This window comes from Pseudorasbora parva, chromosome 11 (genome assembly GCF_024679245.1).
Source record: "Pseudorasbora parva isolate DD20220531a chromosome 11, ASM2467924v1, whole genome shotgun sequence".
Classification (NCBI taxonomy): domain Eukaryota; kingdom Metazoa; phylum Chordata; class Actinopteri; order Cypriniformes; family Gobionidae; genus Pseudorasbora; species Pseudorasbora parva.
The window spans coordinates 15,926,616-15,946,962 of NC_090182.1; the positions used below are offsets into that span (position 1 = coordinate 15,926,616).

Here is a 20,347-nt window from a genome sequence, read left to right on the forward strand (position 1 = left end):
ACAGCATAATTAATTTTACATCGTGAAAATAATATTTACATTAGAGTATAATTATTGCATTTGTTGGTTTTAATGGACACAGATCAAAGCAGATTCATAATAGCTTGTTTGGAAAACATTTTGCATTTGTATGTTTTCTTTACTTTATGTTTATTCACCATGATCGTATGTAGCCCACTTTATCCATATAATTATATCTTCCACATTAATAATGTTTTTTTATATCAATACTATGCAGCTATATTCATGAACATATATTATGCTTAAATAGAGTATATTAGATGTCAGTAGAAAATAAGTGTTTGCATTTGTTTGTCACAGCTTTCTTCGTTGTCACATTAAAGCTGTGGTTGTGAGTGCAGACTAGCCTTACTGTACTCAAATTTTGAAGAGGTTTGGCATGAAAGGAATGATCCGGAAGGAGCTTAATCCTCTCTCTCTCTCTCTCTCTCTCTCTCTCTCTCTCTCTCTCTCTCTCTCTCTCTCTCTCTCTCTCTCTCTCTCTCTCTCTCTCTCTCTCTCTCTTCTCTCTCTCTCTCTCTCTCTCTCTTTCTCTCTCTCTTTCTCTCTCTCTCTCTCTCTCTCTCTCTCTCTCTCTCTCTCTCTCTCTCTCTCTCTCTCTCTCTCTCTCTCTCTCATATTTCCTCTGCATCCCGACTCCCTTGAGCGTAGGCTGGAGAGGGATCTTTGACAGTTGTGCTGTTTTCAGCAGTAGAGGGATAACAGTAGCTTTTCAAAAGGAACTAATATCTCAATTTGTATTCTGAAATACCTCTCGGAGCTTTGTAAGAAGCATGACATATTTTGCTTACATCATCACTTCTCTAAACCTCTTGGTTTTCCTTTTTATGTATTTATTCATTGATCAAAACCTTCGTTGATAACATTAATAAAACCACACTTTTATTTTATTGCATTCTTAATGTATTGAGCTTTGTTTGGCCTTGTGCTAATCACAAGTACTATTGATGAGAAACTGTAACTGCTGTTGTTTGAAGGAGCTTGGATGACATAACTAGTGATAGCCCACTAACCAGCCCACAATTGGTTATTTAAAAATGATCAGCATTAGGTCCATTGTGTTATCTCCAAGTCTGTTGACTGCTTTCTTAATGGATATATATATATATATATATATACAGTATATACTGTATATATAAATTATACTGTATATACTATACTATATATAAATTATTTCCAATTGTCATATTTTAATAATTCAGTGCTTGCCAAATACAAGGTACTTTTTTACTTTTTTTTCTTTTAACAAAAAGCAATTTCTGGCAAACGTGGCAATATGTAGAAATAGCATTGGTAACAGAGTTTGACGTAACATGATTGACCATTTTAAGGTTTTTAGCCAAAAACTCCCCTTGCTCCCCTTGCTAGCTAAGAGCACATGGCATAATGAAATTATGATTAAAATAATTTTTAACAAATCACTCTCTGATCAGTGGTTCTGATTCTGTTTTCCTTTTGATATTGTTGTAAAAAAAAAATCACAAAAAGTAACAACTTGTACAAAATAACTCTTGGTGTAAGAACTTTTTAGATTAAAATATTTTCTCAAAGAGAGCACACATACCTTTTATTGCTTGTGAGGGAAAGTCATATCATTTCCTGTATAGTTTTAATTTAAAGGCAAAGTATGGTACGATAACAGAATTGACACGAGATTTATGGACACATTTTTATAAGATGAAAGTAATAATAAAAAGTAAAAAAATTACAATTACGACAATTACTATTTAGGCCTTTTATAAAAAGAAAAATTAATGAAATATTTTGATTACACAGTGATGCATTGTGGGAAAATACACACAATTACAACATTTAACAATAAATCAGGATTTTCAGCTATAAAAGACTCTTAACAGAAAATATTATATTGTTATGGCCTGTAACATCTTGTGATCGAGTAACAAATTATTAAAATAATGAAAAATTGTAACCATTTGAAGAAAGCTGGAAAAAATAATGACATTCGACACTAATGTGTGTGTCTGCATATGTAGAACATTTTTAGTATCTTTTTTGCAGGTTACAAATGTTTTATTTTCGGGGGAGGGGGGGGTATTTTTTCAGAATTGTATTATTATTTGTAAAATATTATGGTATATATTACGGTTTAAACTAATGTTTAATATTGTGCACCACTTTGTTCTCTAGACATCTGCATATGCATCAGCCTTAAAAAAATAAAATAAAAAATTGCCTCCATTGATCAGTAAACATGACAACTGAATTGTAACGTTCCTTAATCTAAAAACATAAATAGATTTCTTATGTCTGTGGACTTGGACTGTCCTTGTTGCTTCACTTGAATCGGAGGCTGCATTTCCCAATCTCAACCTTTCCATAAAGAGCATCTATTGTTCCTGAAATGTGCTCTGGGTGATGCTGAGCTGTCCCTTGATGTGACCCTGTTACCGCGGTGACGTAATGACTCTCGGGTTTTACTATGATGATTGGTGGTTACTCTAACTATGGGATGTGGCAGCACCTGAGCTTGTTTTGTCAGCATTACATCATCGGGGATGATGTCATCAGGGGATTGTTTTTGGTCCCTGTGCATATCTGGAAACCGTCCAAAATTTCACTCGCTAATGCCTATCTGTATCTTCACGCCCACACCGCTTTTGTAAGCACAGACGATAAACATGCAAGCTGGCGGTTTCTATTTGAATACGGTAGTTAAATGCTTATGTCTAAGCATAAACCATAAAAGCCTTCACCATTTTATCACATATAATTAGCATTGTATTAAATCGACATGAAATGCATGCCTTTTAAATACACACATTTAAATTGGCATGAAACCATTAAAAACACGCATTTTAATCTAAATATATCCCTTTAATTTTGTCCAAATTGTTTTTAATCAGTAGTTTATGGATTTATAAAGAATATTTTTCTTTACTGTTATTTTTTACACCATAATTCTGTAAGTCGACTTAATTATGCATAATAGATTTATAATATCAAACGTGTCAGACATTAGCAAATGGAAATTAGCATAAGTCATCTGATTGGCTGTCTGTTGGCCTGCTGCCCTGCTTGCATGCATGGTTCATATTTTTTTTCTTTGTTATACAAATTTGAATTATCATATAGTGTCAGTCCAGGGCACAGCTAGATATCACAGCTCACCTCTTTGTGAAACAATAAGCGCTTTATAGCAAATGGACAGATGACTGATAACATTTATTGTATGTCTTTATTTTGACTGACAGTAAGAGAGAGGGACCTTTAGGCGTGTGTGTGTGTGTGGGTGTGGGTGTGTGTGTGGGGTGAGCTCACTTCCGTCATCACAAAGCTAAAGGGTCGCGTGTGGGCGGGGCTGTCAGTCACCCAGAGGGGTAACTGGAGCTTGCGCGCGTGTGTTTGGTGGGGGTGGGGAATGAACTGGCAGGGTTGTCATAGTAACAAGGACGATGTCAGAGAGCCATGTGCTCTGTGCTTCTGTCGTCTGCTACCGTCTTCCATCTCTGTCTCTCGATCTATTTTTCTTCCTCTCCAGCCTTCTCCCCTCACACTCTCCCGCCCAAACCGACCAGGAAATGGCTCTCCTCCGTGGTTGCCATGCCAACTGCCTGCAGCCCTGGTGGTGAGCGGAGGGGAGCGTGATAATGACATTACTCTCGCTGGGCTAACTGTGCTCATCCTTCATTTCTCTTGTCTTTCCATCCCTCTCTTCCTCTCCCCCTTCCACCATTCAAGTCTCTCTCATCCCCTTTTATTTCCATATCTGCTCCTCACCCGTTGCATGCTCTTTTATTCTAATTTTCTCATTAGTGCCTTTAGTCTCGCAGTGTCTGTACGGGTGTGTGCGTGTATATGTGTGTGTGTGTATACGGGTAGTTCACATTAAATACTTTCAGAAGTTTACATGTCCTGTGCGACATGCTTTGTTCCACCTAAAACTATTTTAAATAGGGTTTCTGTGGCTTAAACAGTAGTATATGGTTCTAGCAACAGCATGGTTTTGGGTTTGAATCTCAGGGAATAGAAATAAATATAATGTATTAAATGTATGCATATGTACACTAAAAATAAATTGACATTTGGCCTATGCATGCATCCAATTCATATATTATATTATATTATATTATATTATATTATATTATATTATATTATATTATATTATATTATATTATATTATATTAATTATATTATATTATATCATATTAATTATATTATATTATATTATATTATATTATATTATATTATATTATATTATATTATATAAAAAAATATTACATTGTAGAGTACAACAGTCTCTAAATCCGTTACACGGTTTCTTTAAAATAAATATTTTTGTCAGGCTTCCATGTATAGGTTCCTACCTAAGTATCAGTACTTCTCAATGGCTTAGGCTGGAATTTAGTGGGTTTGAAGTGAAAGTGTTTTATGAATGTATTATAAATATATGTATGTATGTATGTATGTATGTATGTGTATGTATACGTGTGAATGTGTAATGTAATACAATATCTTAAATAATTAAAATAAAATATATTAAAATGTAATAATTATGTAAAAATATATACAATAATGAGATTGAGCTCATATTTATTGAGAAACTGCACAGAATGCAGTCACATCCCAAAAACATTAAAAACCCCATGAAATATTTACATATTTGAATGTGTATGTGACTTTTGGCCAGACATTTCAAAAAGTCTGGTTGCTTTTTTGGTTAAATAGCCACATTAACCTACATTCTTACTCTAGAGAACGTGATCGGGTAAATATGTTTGTAGTGTAGGATGAGGAGGTTTGTTCTTCAGAGAGAAACACTTTACATTTTAAATCTGTAAATCGGCTAAAAGGTTTTTTTTGTCAACTTTTAGGTGTAAAATAACCTAGACGGCAATAAAATGGCTATATAGATATGATTTGCTCATATGGCCTGTTTAAAATAAACTAGTGAAGGCTTCAAAATAAAATGCGAGCAGTTACAGAATCTAAGATATAAACGTTCCCTTATACATTCATAGAAATGTTAACTTTGATGATGATTGACCACATTATGCGTCAACTACTCATATGTGTTGGAGTATATGCGCGTAGTAAGCGGCACTCTTTCAACATCAGGGAGGGAGGGAGGAGGTTCCTATTCAATGCTCCCTCTCTTCCTCCCCCTCCACACTCACACACAGTCTCTTACACACTCACACACCCCCTGCTTTGGACACAAATGAACCGGGAGTGTTTAACAAAGACAGCTTGGATGCGTGAGGTTTGTTCCCTGGTCACGGTCTCTGCTAATGGTGCATAAAGCCGTGTGCGTGGAGACGAGAGAGACAGAGGAAGAGGATGGGGAGGGAGTGAAAGTGCTGTCAGCCATTTTTGCCTTTTTTCCCCTCATTTTTTATAACGCTGTCGATCGGCATTGGTCGCCACTGGTAGGAGAGTCTTATCTAATTACCTGAAACGGAGGATTCGTTTTTTCTCATCCCTGCCTGGATTTGTCATTATTTTGCTCTGTTTCTCCTATTATTTTCATTTCTTATTCCTTCTTTTCATGGACCTACTGGACAGACAGATGCTGTGTGCACCTGACAAGGAAAAACGTTGATTTTTTTTTTCTTTTTTTGGAGGGGGAACCGTGTTGTTCGATTCTAGCGCATCATCTACGGCGAACATACTCTTTCCCCCTCCTTCCCCGGGATATATTCTCCTCTTCTCCCCTGCAGGAGGGGGGAGAAAAGAAGGGAGACAGGGGAAGACTCACTGGAGGGGGGAGAGAGAGGGAAAGATTAGTGGTAACCAGCAGGATGCTTAAATTTCGCCCTGGCTCTGCACCTCCATTATGAAGCCATTAGTTAGTGGTGGCGGCCATGGAGTCTCCAGCCAGGCTGATAAAAGCCCTGTAAGTATCGACCCTACATTTCTAGCTCTCTTTCCTCAAAATACTACCAGCATTCGCTTGCCAGATGAGCCTGACGTGTCAAACATGAACAGGATGGACGAAAATGGCATTAGATGCATTAAAAAGCGCACGTTAGTTTCATCAATTAATGAGCTGTACGTGGGTTTAAATATTATGTATTTTATGTATATGTATAGCTTTAAATATTATGTATATGTATTTTGGTGTTTTTGTGAATTTGTAGCTCTTTTTTTTTGATACGCATGTACTCAAAGGGTTTATTGCATGTATGCAGATCTGTTTTAAATGACATTTCACATAGGTCAAGCTTACCGCTGCGCTGTCTCGCTCGACCCCGTGCAATCCTGTTTCACCAGAGGCTGTCGAGTGCCACGACCTCATTCATCCGCTGCTAGTGTAATGTGTGTCAGTGTGTGAAGGCGGCCATGTGCACGCCGCCCCCCGTCACCCTGCACACATGCTCAGACGTGTGCGCGCTGGATGATGAAATGGCCATGGCTGTGTCGCGTTAGTCACAGCTCTTGGGAATCAGAACAACTGATGTTGAAATAGCTTTATGATGACTGTATGCGACTGTATGCGGGAGGACTAATGACATCGCTGAACGATGCTGTCAGCTCAATATCTGTTGCGCTTCATAAAGCTGCTTGCGACCGAATGCATCTATGACGGCTTGTTCACGTACGTGCGTATACGAGTGAGTGATCACGATCTTCTGTGTTTGCACATAGGTGGCATCGGAAAGCGATCAGCGCCGGACTGCTGAGTGGAATGATGAGCACTTTTAGCTGTAAATGAATTGATCTTCTGTCAGCCCATAATGTGCTGGTGTTCGCTTGGCCTTGTACGAGCACGGTGCCGTGTTCGAGCGTTTTCACAGACTATAGACCATAGTCCCTGTCATAACGGAGCGTTGCTATGCAACAAAAAAAACAATTCTCTGTGGAAGTTGCAGTGATGATGAACAGGTGTTTCACATCAGAGCTGTTAGTGTAATGAGGGTTTTAGCACAACTACAACGCTGTACTGACCATAAGTCAAAACTAAATTCATATAATATCCTTTTGGTATGTATTTTCAGCTTGGTGGCCATCTTAGTAACTACATTGGGCAGCTATTATTCTATCTGGGTCAGGTGTTTTTTTTTTTTTTTTTTTTTTTTTTTTATGTGGAGGCACGAGAGCATGTCAGGGGAGACGCGGAGTAGGTCTGGCCGATATGACGGTATCAATCGATAGAGGTGGTTTATACATCCGTGCAGCGCAGGACTGCTTAAACACAATAGAACGGCAAAGAAACATAGATGAATAAGAAGAAAGATGCTGGATATGCTTGATGAGCACAATAAACCGTGAAAGAGAACTGAATTCGTTACTGACAGGGCAGCTTTCTGTGGCGCACGTGCTGAATTCAGTTTACTTTTGCGTCATATTGTAGCCTGACTTCAGATTCTAGACAGAATATGAGTCGGATGCTGCTCAATTGGGCTGTGATTATGGGGCGTGTTCCAACTGAACCAGGAAAGAAAATGCCTCTGCACTCATTTGGATAAACCTACAACCAAAGCAGAGCAACGGAGTTAGTGATGAGCGACGCATAGTCTTCAACAGAGCTCAACTGAGTATAAAGTGTAGAAAACTAAGTGTAAACCGCTTATCTATATAGAGTTTGGTGACGTAAACGATCTTTGCCGGTGTTGTAAAAAGAATTAAAGGATACACAGAGTCCTTACCAACACAATCATCATTTTTTAGACAAATAGTAAAGGTGAATGCATATACAAGCAATTTCTCCAGGATTAGGACAAATTCAACCCAAGCGTTCTTTGGTGATGTGGATGATTACGTTCCGTTATCCGTCCATCATTGTATAAAGCTCGCCCTGACTATTTGATTGGTCTGAACAGTTCTGGTCCAAGCATAGGTCTTCTACAACAGATCAAGTCCAGACCAAACTTCCCAACCTCAAATGTTGCGGGTGGGGATAAGTTCAACTGGCATCCAGGCTAGTCTTATTGGGCTTGAAGGGTCAAATACACACATTTGTGTCAAAATGTCTTTGTGACTTATTCATGTGTAAACAGTGTAGTGAAAGTAAACAGCGAAATGATCATTATATTGGATTCATGCATATGGTCTTAAAGTGACAGCAGCCTCATATAAGCCTGCCTGCTACTGTCTATGTTAATCAAATTTCAAAAACAAAAAGAAAATCATTCACTGGCCTTCAATGAATATCTTTAATGAGGGTGCCATTGTTTATGTTGTTTTTGACTTTGACCCTTATCTAGGCATATTCTTTTTTAACTAAAAGGCAGGATTTCTAAGCTATTGAGCGTTAGGATTTCTCCCATTTATTTTTCTACATCTCCTCCTTTCTCTGATTCCGTTCAAAGCACCAATTTTCAGGAATATGTGTATGTTTACAATACTAACTTGAAATGAAGTAAAGAACAATTTTTAGCTCTTCAGTATATACAAAAGCAATACTATTCAAACATTTGAGGTCGGTAAGATTTTTAAAAAATGAAATAAATATGCCCACCATGGCTACATTGATTTGAGCAAAACAAAACAGCAAAAAGTGAAATATTATTAGAATTTAAAATAACTGGTTTCTATTTGATTATATTTAAAAATAAAATATATTGCTGTAATGGAAAAGCTGCATTTTCAGCATCATTACTCATTGTCATCATTATAATATGCTGATGTCCTGCTCAAAAACCTTAAAAAATTGCTGAATATCTACATTTTTACGATTTTGCAATCGTGAGACTTTTATCCAAAGCAACAGAGTGCATTAAAGCTTCTTAAGTATTTATGTATTTTTAATATCAGTATGTGAGATCTGAGAATACACAACATTGGTGTGGCTAGTCTTACACAAAGTGACCATTTGTGTTGTAACTTCAGCGCAATAGGTCTTCAAATATGATTGCAACATTTGTTTTGTTTTTTTGTTTTTTCATTTTGCAATACTTTTTATTATGGGGAAAAGAAAAGAAAAAGATTTGTACAAATTTGTAATTGCGCCAATGAGAACGTGTGCACAGACAAGAGCTCTTTTTGAAGACCTGTAGGACTCAATCTGTTTAGGAAACCAATACATGTAGGGATTATTTGTGGACACTTTCATTGAATACCAGGAAGTGGTCATTTTCCCTCAGCTTTATTCCCTACATTAGCTTAGTAAATATATTGGCCTGTGTTTGTGAGAATATCGGTCCCGTTTAATCTGACGCCAAACTGAAGCTCTTTAATCTTTTGATCCTCTCAGCTCAGGAAAGCGAGAGGCCCCTAGAGCGATGCTGAGGCTTATGGGATACGTTTGCAGCTTTGAGTCCTCCAGCGTCAGCCCTTTTTTTAATAATGTCACACCTTTTGCTTTGACAGACATGAGCTCCTCACGCCGATAGAACAACAGGTTTATATATCCACACCTCAAATGCACAACAGCAGGTAGGACACAAGTATAGAGGCAATTGTGCATAAAATAAGCCTTCCTACCTGCATAAAGCCATTTTTGGACTTTGGTCGCATTTTGTCTAGTTATGTAGGTCATTAAGACTGCAGTATCTTTGGATTTTAGAAACCGCTTGTGACCCACAGACATTTTAAAGAACTAGGATCTGGTTAAATCTGTGACCCTATAGCATTTATTAACTTTACATTCATACCCATGTGTGTTAAAGGTCAACACAGCCATAAGCTTACTCATTTATTTACAAACTCCCCCAGGGGCATCACAAGAGTGATATTTGGGACCCCTGCAAGTGTAGCGTGCTGTCTGTGACCTGTGCGCTGTTTGACTAAAAGCCTCTTGGGTTAATTGACAGAGGCCTGCCCTAAATTGTGTGGTTAGAGAGTTAAGTAATTATTATGTGCAACAGTGACATGAAAAGGGCACTTAAAGGACAGGAGCAGACCCCTGGGTGGGCACGGGAGGCAGACAGGATATTGCTATTGACACATGTATATCGACTGCTGTCGCTACCAACAGTTTGTCCAAATTATGTCTTTGCATACCAAAGATATGCATGTAGAGTCAAAATGGGTTGGACTGGTGCTGATAATTGAAACATTTTTAAAAAAAAAGATTGATTGAAATGGCCCGAGCAGATTATACTACCATTAATCCCTTGCTGGTTTGAAATTAACACTTGCCAGCCCACCAACTGTGGGTGAAAATCTACTGTGGCCGGTAGCACATATCAACACACTAGCCAAATCACTTTGCATGGCATCGCTATGAGAGCCCTTCCCCTAAAAGGAGCCTCAAACATTAGCAGAACAACGCGTACAGCAGCTTTAAAATCTTTGAAATGTCAGCTTTAATATACAAAACAGCATCTCAGATAGTTCTCAATTCCATTACTTACTGACTTCAACCTAGGAAATTGTGTGTTGTGCACTTTTTAGTAATAGGTTTGTTTTTGTGGCTTGAATAAATACGCTTCATATAGACAAATAATGTAAATTTCACTCGATTTTTGAAGGGAACTTTTGCCTATGTTGTGATTAGATTCACTGTTTTGGACTGCCGGCTTGAACTTGAAAACACTAGTGTGACTGTCTGTGGAGCGACCAGTTGACGTTCCACCAGAGCCTCTTTTTCCAAACCGTTCTCCTAAATGCCGCATGTACCCATATCAGCCTGTGGTCCAAGACTGGTTTCCCACTGTAGCCAGGCCTGGTCAGTACCAGGATGGGAAACCTCATGGGAAAACTAGGTTGCTGTTGGAAGAGGTGTTAGTGAGGCCAGCAGGGGGTGCTAACCCTGGGGTCTGTGTGGGTCCTGCCCGAGTATAGTGATGGGACACTATACTTAAAAAAACAAACCATCCTTCAGATAAGACTCTAAACCGAGGTCTTGACTCTCTGTGTCCATTACAAATCTCATGATGTCCTTTGAAAAAAAAAAAAAAAAGATTAGGAGTTTAACTTTGGCATCCTGGCCCAGAATTTTGGTCAAAAAGCACCCTAGGGTCTTTATTGCTATGTGCAGGTAAACTCATGGCACAGAGTCAGAATTTTGTATTTATTTCCATGTTATTTTATTTGAATACTAGTGATTGACCGTCGCAAAGTTTTTTTTTTGTGTGTGTGTGAAAGTTATGTATATTGCAATAAAAACTTGCTTCCTTTTGAGAAGTACTGATACATGCAGATCACTAAGCAAGTCAGATGTTGATTTATGAGTTTGTTAGTCTGTGTAGTCTGTATGTGAGACTGATTAAAACCAGTGAATTCTGAGTCTTTTTGAATGATTCATTTGGAGAACCGGTTTATTTGATGCAAGGATTACTGATAAACGATGTGTTGTCTTGCCATTATTTTGTAGCACAGTCTCATTACGTTCAATTCAGCCTGAACTCAGTCTGAAACTGCTCCATTGGGCTGTGATTATGGGGCATGTTTCAACCGAACCAGAAAAGACCTCAGTTGGATAGACCTACAACCAACCAGAACAACGAAGCGACGCATTGTCAAATGTCAAAAGAGCTCAACTCCAATGTGTTGCCAAGTCCGCATTTTTTTCTGCGGGTTGTTTTCTATGTCCGCGGGTTGAAGCGACTATTATGTGATATATAGAGTCATGAGTAAATATGAGTCTTTTCTCTGGAAACACAGCCTTGAGTGCATGATTACGTTACTGTTTATCATCTGGCCGTCATCGTCTAAAGCCCGCCCTGATGATTTCATTGGTCAGAACTGTTTCTGTTTGGGTATAATTACTCCTCTATGGATCGAGTCCAGACCGAACCGCCCGACCTAAAAATGTTGTGGGCGATGCTAAGTTCGGCTGGCATCCAGGCTACACATTTACATATGTATGTGTAAAATATGATTTTATGTATAGTTTTGACAAGTATATTGCTCAAACCTAGCTCCGAAATAAACTCCCTCAGTCGCCTATGTTTCATTGCTTGCTTAGTGAACTGGGTATTTGTGTGTAGCCTGTGGCAGTGAAATTAAAATGTATAAAAAATGTATAAAACGAAAGAATTTTAGGATCAGACAAAGTTTCAGGAAGACATTAAACATTGTGGACAATTTATGTAATACTTCAGAGTTTTAAGGAATTGGAACACTTTGTAATTATTTGTTCTCTTCTGACCCACACAGACACATCTAGAGATTCCTGCTGAATTGGAACAGCTGTTGTTGTTCCACATATCCTCTACTAATTGTTGTAGCAAATTTGATAATATTTTCAGCACAGTTGAACATTTGACCATGTTTAAATCCATTTTGCAGATTTCCAGCACACAAAACAAGGTTTCGGGCCTAAAACAAGGTGTTCTTTCACAATTCTCTTCAGTCTGCCACCAACCTTTTTCTTAGATGCACCTAAAGAACATTTTAAAAATATCATTGATATTTCACTTTAAACAAAAAGACTTTAGTCTTTTCTTAAATAATGTCCCTGTATTTCTGAAAGCTCTTGTCGCCGTAATGAAGATGCTGGTAAAACATTCTGCAATTGAAACTCCTGTGGGAAGAATCTTGTGCAAATCTCTCTCATTTACAAACAAAAAGACACCTTGAAAAATGGCATCGCTCATTTCTCTCCGCTCAGCAAACACTAGTAACCGCTTCATTGTTTCCTGTTCATTTCTGTGACAGCCGGGAGGAAAGCCCATGTACACTCCTGAGAAGTAAATTTACTGGCATGGTGGAGGTTTTGATGGCTCCTTTCTGCAGTGGAAGCAAGAGGAGAGGTGATGTGTGTATCATAGCTGACAGCTCTGTGGCCATCCAGGATTGTTCAGGGAATAGCCTTGAGGAACACGACCGAAGGGATGTGGAGGGAGGATTGAGGCACTTTGCTGCTATCACAGCTCCTTTATTTTAACTGCCGAATGCACCCGCTGACCTAATAATGTGTACTGAAACACATCACTGTGAGTGTGTGCTGGTGCTTCAAGAACCCAAATTAAATACACATTTTATTTGATTTACTTGCATTTGTTCATTTTGTGTTCTTTCCATGTAATCTCTTTTGTTTGTTTTTTCTTTAGATCTTTCGTTCTGTCTAATTTGTTCTGTTTTCCTGTTGTCTTTAATTATCCATCTTTTATTCAGTTTTGTTTTTTTGCTGTATTGTTTGTTTGTTAGTTCATTCATTCATTCATTCATTCATTCATTCATTCATTCATTCATTCATTCATTCATTCATTCATTCATTCATTCATTCGTTCAGTGCTTGCTTTCTCTTTTACATGGTATTTTGGTCTTTTCTCTTTATTACCTTCTTATCCGTCTTTCTGTCTTTGTCTCTTTTCTTTTAGCTGTAAATAGCTCCAATTATAATATGAATGATAATATAATAATTATAATAATATGAATGAACTACCATGACAATGGATTCAAATAATGAATTTGCGTCTGTGAGGAGGAATATTCATCAACACACGAATGTGTTAAAACACCTTTATCCTCTCAGTTCAAACAGCAGGCATCTGCCTCCTTTCCCCCTCTGTTACTGCACCAGTATCACTGCAGATACTGTGCAAATATATCATTTTCCTTATCTGCTTCTGCTCCATCTATAAGGTTGTTTTCTCTCTGTTCAAGCTCCCAGTCTCCTGGGAGAATTGGCTGCATTTCCGGCATGTATATGATTATGGGAGTGAAAATTAGGTCAGATGCATTTTGTATGAAAGCTATACTCAGCCACAGCTGGCTGAAGACATCCAATAGCCCTCCCAAAAAAGCAATTTCACTCGTGAACACACATACACACACGAGCACACACAGAGACACAATCGGGAGCCGATTGAATGGGCTTTATCGGAATGTTTGTGTGTGTGTGTGTGTGTGTGTGTGTGTGTGTGGGCCGTGCTCTCCAATATTAGCTGAAATTGGTTCTTAGCTCCTTATCTCAGTGCTGTTGTCAGAGCCTTTCCTCTTGCACGAGCCCCCACACACGCACACTTCGCTCTTGCAGCCGCACCCCTTCAAATATGAAAAGAGCTGCTCGCTCACACTGAACCAGAGAAAAAACATGCCACATGCACATCTTTTAGTCTTCAGCTAGAAAGCGCCTTTCTTGCATTAATTATTAATTTGTATTTGTTTTGCTTGTTTGCTTTGTTCTTGTTGTAAGCCAGAATGGTACTCCAATGCCAAGGCTCTCTTGCGTTAGCAGTATAATTTTCTCTACGACTTCGGTCTAAATGTGGCTTTAGGGAATCAATGTATATGCAGGCTATTAGCATACTTGTGGAAAACATGCAGGATTGTGGAAAATATGAGTCTTTAGTTGTTCGTATGGCTTATGCACTATTTACCAAGTCTTTTGAGGTCATAGAATAGTTTTGTGTTCAAAACCGCTTGTCAACTACCATTAGCATTAGCAAAGGAGCTGTGCTTTTCTGTTAAAATCAAACAAACCCCACATTAAATGTGACTGACCCTGCTGACATTTTGTTACATTTGGCAGAACTGTGGATGATGTAGAGAGGAAACTTGCCTTAGTTTAAGATATTGTCTGGTCTTGTTTAAGGCTAAGGCTCTAATAAAACGTTAAAGGTGTCTGAGGCCTAGTTTCACCAAAAAAAAACTTTTGTCGTATCAGAAACATCAGAATGCTGGTGTGATGAATAAATGATAATGTAGTTGACTGCAGGTTTCCATAATAACGACATTACTTTGAACTTATGCAACAAAGACACTTTGACATTTAAAAGTCCAGTAAAATCCGGACCAGAACTTTGTTGCGTTTAGTCTATATCTATTCGCTTTGAGGTCATATACATAACTAAATGTCATTGAACAGACTGGCTGATTGGCGGTCATGGTTATTAGATGCTTTGCAAGATGTATATGGATTGTTATGGTCAAATGTACATCCTGACACTGTTTGTTTCCCGTGCAGCTGCCGGCAGACTTCAGCAGATTACACCTGGCAGACGGGATTCACCCGCAGGTGACGCACGTGTCCTCCAGCCACTCAGGATGTAGCATCACCAGTGATTCTGGGAGCAGCAGCCTGTCGGACATTTACCAGGTAACAACATCATTCCTTGCTAGACACCTTGTCTTTTGGTAACGTAGGAGCAGCAGCTTTGTAAAAAAAAAAAATCATCAAAAGTTGACGCATACTTTATGCTCTGAACTGACAGCGTTGACAGTTTTTACTGGTTTATGCCTCAGTGACTAATGCAGCTAGGACTTATAGAGGAAAAGTTTACCCGCCCTGAAAAAGAAAACTTCTTGGCTCTCATGTTGTTCCGTGCAACTGGAAAGGAGAATTTTTAAAGAATCTCACTGCTAAGTGCACAGTGATACATAGTTCATAGTAGGGGTGTGACAAGATCTCATGCCACGTGATGAGAAAAAAACAATCGGAAGAGTCTGAAGAGACTTGAGATTGTTTGTTACAGTGCTTGTATATTAGCCTGAGAAGACAGACCCACATAAAGATGTTGGGTCTGCGAACTCACCACTGACAGGGCTCAGTCCGAGTGGGGGGATAAACGGTTGTCTTTCAAACTCCCTCTGCACGCGATAGGATAGCGCTACAATCAACTAGAGCAACGTGAAGCGGAGCTAGTTGACAGTTTGAACTTTCGCTGTACCTAGTCGGCAAAACTCAGAACACATCTTCCCTTTTTAAGAATGATTTGAGTGCCGTTCTTTGTTCTTTTCTCAAAGAAAAGCTTAACGCCAAGTCTTCCAGAGTCTCGGCCAAAGCCGATTAGAAAGGCCGCCGTTCGCCACTGTGTTTACAAGAAGTACGCGGAACCTCCGCAACTCTGCCGTATGTTAAGCCTGCCCACCAACTCTATACACGATGTGATTGGCCTGACCAGAGTTTGTTTTTTACAGCTCAGAAGTCTTATTGAGAATTGCTAGCCTACAACCGCTACAAAATAGATTTGATGCTGCTAGGGTGTGTCTAGATTTCTAGATGTCTAGATAGCACTGAAATGGCATTCATTAAAGTTTATTAGAAGTTAAAACAAAAATTATTTCAAAATGCACCTGCAGACTATTTTTCCAGTCATGAATTTTGTCATTGGCGATTTCATAAATTAAAAAAAAGAAGCAAAAATCTTGTCTCGTTCTCGTGAACCCAACCTTGTGTCTTATCTCGTCTGGTCTCGTGAGCTAATTATCTTGTCACACCCCCAGTTCATAGTAACCAAGTCAGTTAAATAACATAGCAACATTTATTAAAAAAAAAACAAACACTTTATTTAACGTTTACTGAGGCTTTGTCAATATCTGAACTCTGTCAAGTCTCTTACCCAGGCAGTAATAGAGTAATATTAAAAAAAATACAGTAATGTTGTGAAGTATAATTACAATTTAAATGTGTTAAACTTTTTTCCATTCTAATGTATTTTTAAATGTAATTTATTCCTGTAATGGCAAAGTCTTCCAGTGTCCTCCAGTCTTTAGTGTCGCATGATCCTTCAGAAATCATTCTGATATGCTGATTTGATGCTTAAGAAGCGTTTCTTATTATGATCAGTGTTGAAAACGGTTGTGTACAATTTTCAGGATTCTTTGATGAATAGAAAGTTAAAAAGAGCAGCATTTATCTGAAATAGAAAGGTTTTGTTACATTATACACTACTGTTTGAAAGTTTGGGGTCAGTAAGATACTGTTTAAATACTCTAATACTTAATACAAATTAATTTATTAACATATCCAGCGATAGTGCATTAAAGTGATCAAAAGTGACTGTAAAGTCATTTATAATGTTACAAAGCCTTCTATTTCAGATAAATGCTGTTTTTGTCTTTTACTTTTTATTCATTAAAGATTGTACACAACTGTTTTCCACATTGATAATAGTAAAATATGTGTCTTGAGCATCAAATCAGCATATCATGTGACACTAAAGACTGGAGTAATGGTGCTGGAAATTCAGCTTTGTATCACAGGAATAAATTACATTTTAAAATATATTCAAATAAAAAAGAATGTATTTTGGATTAAATAAATGCTGACTTGGTGAGCATAAGAGACATTCAAAACTGATCCCAAACGTTTGAACGGTAGTGTATATTGAATTTTATTTCTTTAATGTGCATGCAAATTTCCTCCCTCTTTATTCATTTCTTTTATTTACATTTTATTCATTTGGCAGATGCTTTTATCCAAATCTTCTTACAAGGTACATATTTTTATCAGTATGCATGTTCCCTGGTAAACATTTGTCACTAATCATTTATCACTATAACTAAACCTGAGCCAATGACCTGTGAAACTGAGCCAATGAGATTAAAACAGAAGAACCCCATTTCCTTTTACATATTTGTGTCAGTCTATAAAATGTCTATGTTTGCCTACATTAATCTTATTAATTGTGTTCGGCTTGGTATTTTCTTGGCTGTTTAATTGATTTCCTTGTGTGGTGTGTTTGCGGCGGCCTGTGTGCAAAGGTGTATAGGCGATAATTCAGTTTATGCAATGCCCTTGATCTTTGCCTGATGGCCATATGTTAAAGGCACATTAACAGCTGGATGGTGTCCTCGTGAAAAGAGGTTGTGATCTCCCTGCTCTACACCTCACTTTACTACAATGCACCTCACCTCTCATTGCGGTCCACGTCTCATAAAACAAGAGTGGGCTGAATGAAATGTTGCCAGTATAAAATGGGTTGTTTCAACTCTGAATTCTTCAGTGCAGAGATTGCACATTCGTTTATTCTTGTCAACCATAAACAGCCTAAGCGAATTAATTGTGAATTAATTAAAAGTGTTGGGCTCAGTACGAATTTTTAAAGATTTTACTAAAGATTTTTCACAAGACAAACATTTAATAAAAACAAAAAAAACAAAACATAAAAACTGTTAATCATTGCAAAATCATTGCAAAACGTTTTTCTATTTTAATATATTTTAAAATGAAATGTATTCCTGTGATAGCAAAGCTACATTTTCTCTTCAGTGGCACATGATCTAGAAGAGCTGATTTTTGTTGTATGTGGAAATTGTGAAGCTTACCAGGATTCTTTGATGAATATAAAGTGAAAAAGATTTATTGGAAATATAATTTTTTTATAACATTATTAATGTCTTTACATTCACTTTTGATCAGTTTATTAGTTTATTTAAAACAAATTTATTAACTAACATAAACTAACAATGAGCAATACAATACAGCTGTTCATTGATTGTTCATGTTAGTTCACAGCACGTGAAGTAATGTTAAAGGGTTAGTTCACCCAAAAATGAAAATTCTGTCATTAATTACTTACCCTCATGTCGTTCGACACCCGTAAGACCTCAGTTCATCTTCAGAACACAAATGAAGATATTTTTGTTGAAATCCGATGGTTCAGAAAACCCTTCATTGACACCAATGTCATTTCCTCTCTCAAGACCCATAAAGCCACTAAAGGCGTCGTTACAAAGCCCATCTCACTACAGTGGCTCTACAATCATTTTATGAAGCGACGAGAATAGTTTTGTGCGCCAGTATTACCAAAAATCCTCCTAACCTGAAAGTGTTGAATAAGAGTGTATATAATTTAATCTTAAAAGTTGTGAAATAATAAAAATAATGTGTTTATGCTAATTATCGAATATATTTCCCCTCACTTTGAATTGAATGTTTTGGTCAAATCACAATTATGCACAAGACACATTTTGCACTAGTTTGAGACTTTTGTCCCCAGGTATCTTCCAGTACTTCAGGCCTCTATTGTCAAGAGGAATGGCCCATATCCTCAATGTGGCTGTCAAAACAGTCCCCTTTTTTGCATTTGAATAAATAATGATGCAGGTTCTTCAGGGAGGCTTGAAAGCATTGATCCAAGAATAGCCCTGCTAAAAAATTAATGTTCCCTTCACGCTCATCTTAGCCGCCCAAACAGCGCTATGGATCGCACCAGACATGCCAGTTTGAAAGATAAATCAGTCCTTTCATCGGCTACAACGTATTAACAGCTCCTATGTTTATCTTCCCTGATTAGGTCCTGAACGGTTTTCATAGCTCGACTCTTGCTCGGCCTGCATCAGTGGCGGTGTTTGATTTGCATCTCGTCAAAGTACAGCAGGGAAACCGATTGAACGGCCCAGATGTTGCATATAGTTGGTTTGTCAAAATGTGACTTGAGTGCACTGAGTGCATTGGTTTCGTCAAGCTTATCTGCCAAAGGATTCATGTGCTGAAGCGAGCCATCCACCTAACCATGTCTGGATGAAGAGGTGATCTAATGTACATCCCAAAAGGTTCAGCTAATGGGTGACTGCTTAGTGTATTGATTTTAAGATCTTGAAACCGCATTAATCAACAAGATTGTTGTTGTTTAAGCACATGGATTTCCAGTCGCCACGCACCAGTAGCCAACTGCCTAGAGAATGCATATTTAATTCATAGTTGAGAGTAGGGAATTACTGGGGTTTTCTGCTATTGATGGATATAGCATTTGGGATTGTCTGTCATTGTACTTTGTAAATACTTCTCATTCATAGATCTGAGATCCTTGACAAATGTGTGCCACAGGGTTATCGGGCATCTGTGAGCTCATGGAGGTTTTCATGAGGACCTTAAAGGGTTACTTCAGCAATTAACATATGGCTTTGTATCAGTAGAAACCCTGGAGTATATTCAAATTTTTGTGCTTTCCCCCCTCATGTCCCCCTGAGACAAGAGATTTATGCATTTTATTTCTGGAAAAATTCCTCCTATGACGCAAAGTGACGATATTTGCATCATAGGAGGAATGTTTTGCCAAAGGCTAAAGACTAAAGCCAGCAGAGGGAGCCATTTCCACATGTTTTGAACCTGCGCATGGGGGATGGGAGATTACACTCACTGCTCAGCTCGCTGCTACAGGCACTCGTTTAAACAGAGCTATGGTGAGCAATGTAAGTCTTTTAACTTCTCAAATTAATTTCTATGAAAGTTAAGCTTGCAAAGGCATGAACTGAAACGCGCCAGACTGAACTCGCGTTGTGAATGTATGCCGCGAGTGTAACGTTAGTCGCGATTACCTCAGCTCTCATCACGAGAGCTTATTAAGCTCATTTATCTGACTCCTGCAGTTAGTGCTCAGTGCTGTGATACTCGCGCGGTGACTCACTCATTTTATTGAACAGACACGTTCTGTTTTTAATTGTAGTGTCTTCTCCAACTCACAGTAATCCAGTAGGTGGCTTTGGGAGTGGCCTCACAGGGCAGCGAAGCATTCTAATTGTAGTCTTTCATCCCCATGAGACACAAATACATTTTCTGTCTTTTCTCAGTCTAGAATCACCAAATTCTAAAATAATTTCGCATTTCTACTACATTGATGACCCAGTTTAAATACAGATTCATCTTCCCAGCGCTGCAGTACCCCTTTAAAGAAAAAGTTCTCCCTGTATTCATTTACTCTCTAGCCTGGATGCCAGCCGAAACACAACTTGGGGTCGGGAAGTTCGGTCTGGACTTGATCCGTTGTGGAAGAACTATGCTTGATTGTCAGGGCGGTCTTTATATGAT

At 38.2% G+C, this 20,347-nt stretch overlaps 1 protein-coding gene across 8 annotated transcripts in view; it reads left to right on the forward strand.

Annotated features, from left to right (window-relative positions):
* rapgef2b (Rap guanine nucleotide exchange factor 2b) overlaps positions 1 to 20,347 on the forward strand; it is a 182,990-nt gene that overhangs the window by 139,289 nt on the left and 23,354 nt on the right. For 5 of the 8 annotated variants that reach the window (XM_067457216.1, XM_067457218.1, XM_067457223.1 and 2 more), the window contains one exon: positions 14,780 to 14,911. In XM_067457216.1, the coding sequence (XP_067313317.1) occupies positions 14,780 to 14,911 (132 nt within the window). Of the gene's footprint in view, positions 1 to 14,779; positions 14,912 to 17,003; positions 17,031 to 20,347 lie in introns of all 8 variants that reach the window. The other 3 variants (XM_067457220.1, XM_067457215.1, XM_067457217.1) reach the window with 1 other exon arrangement.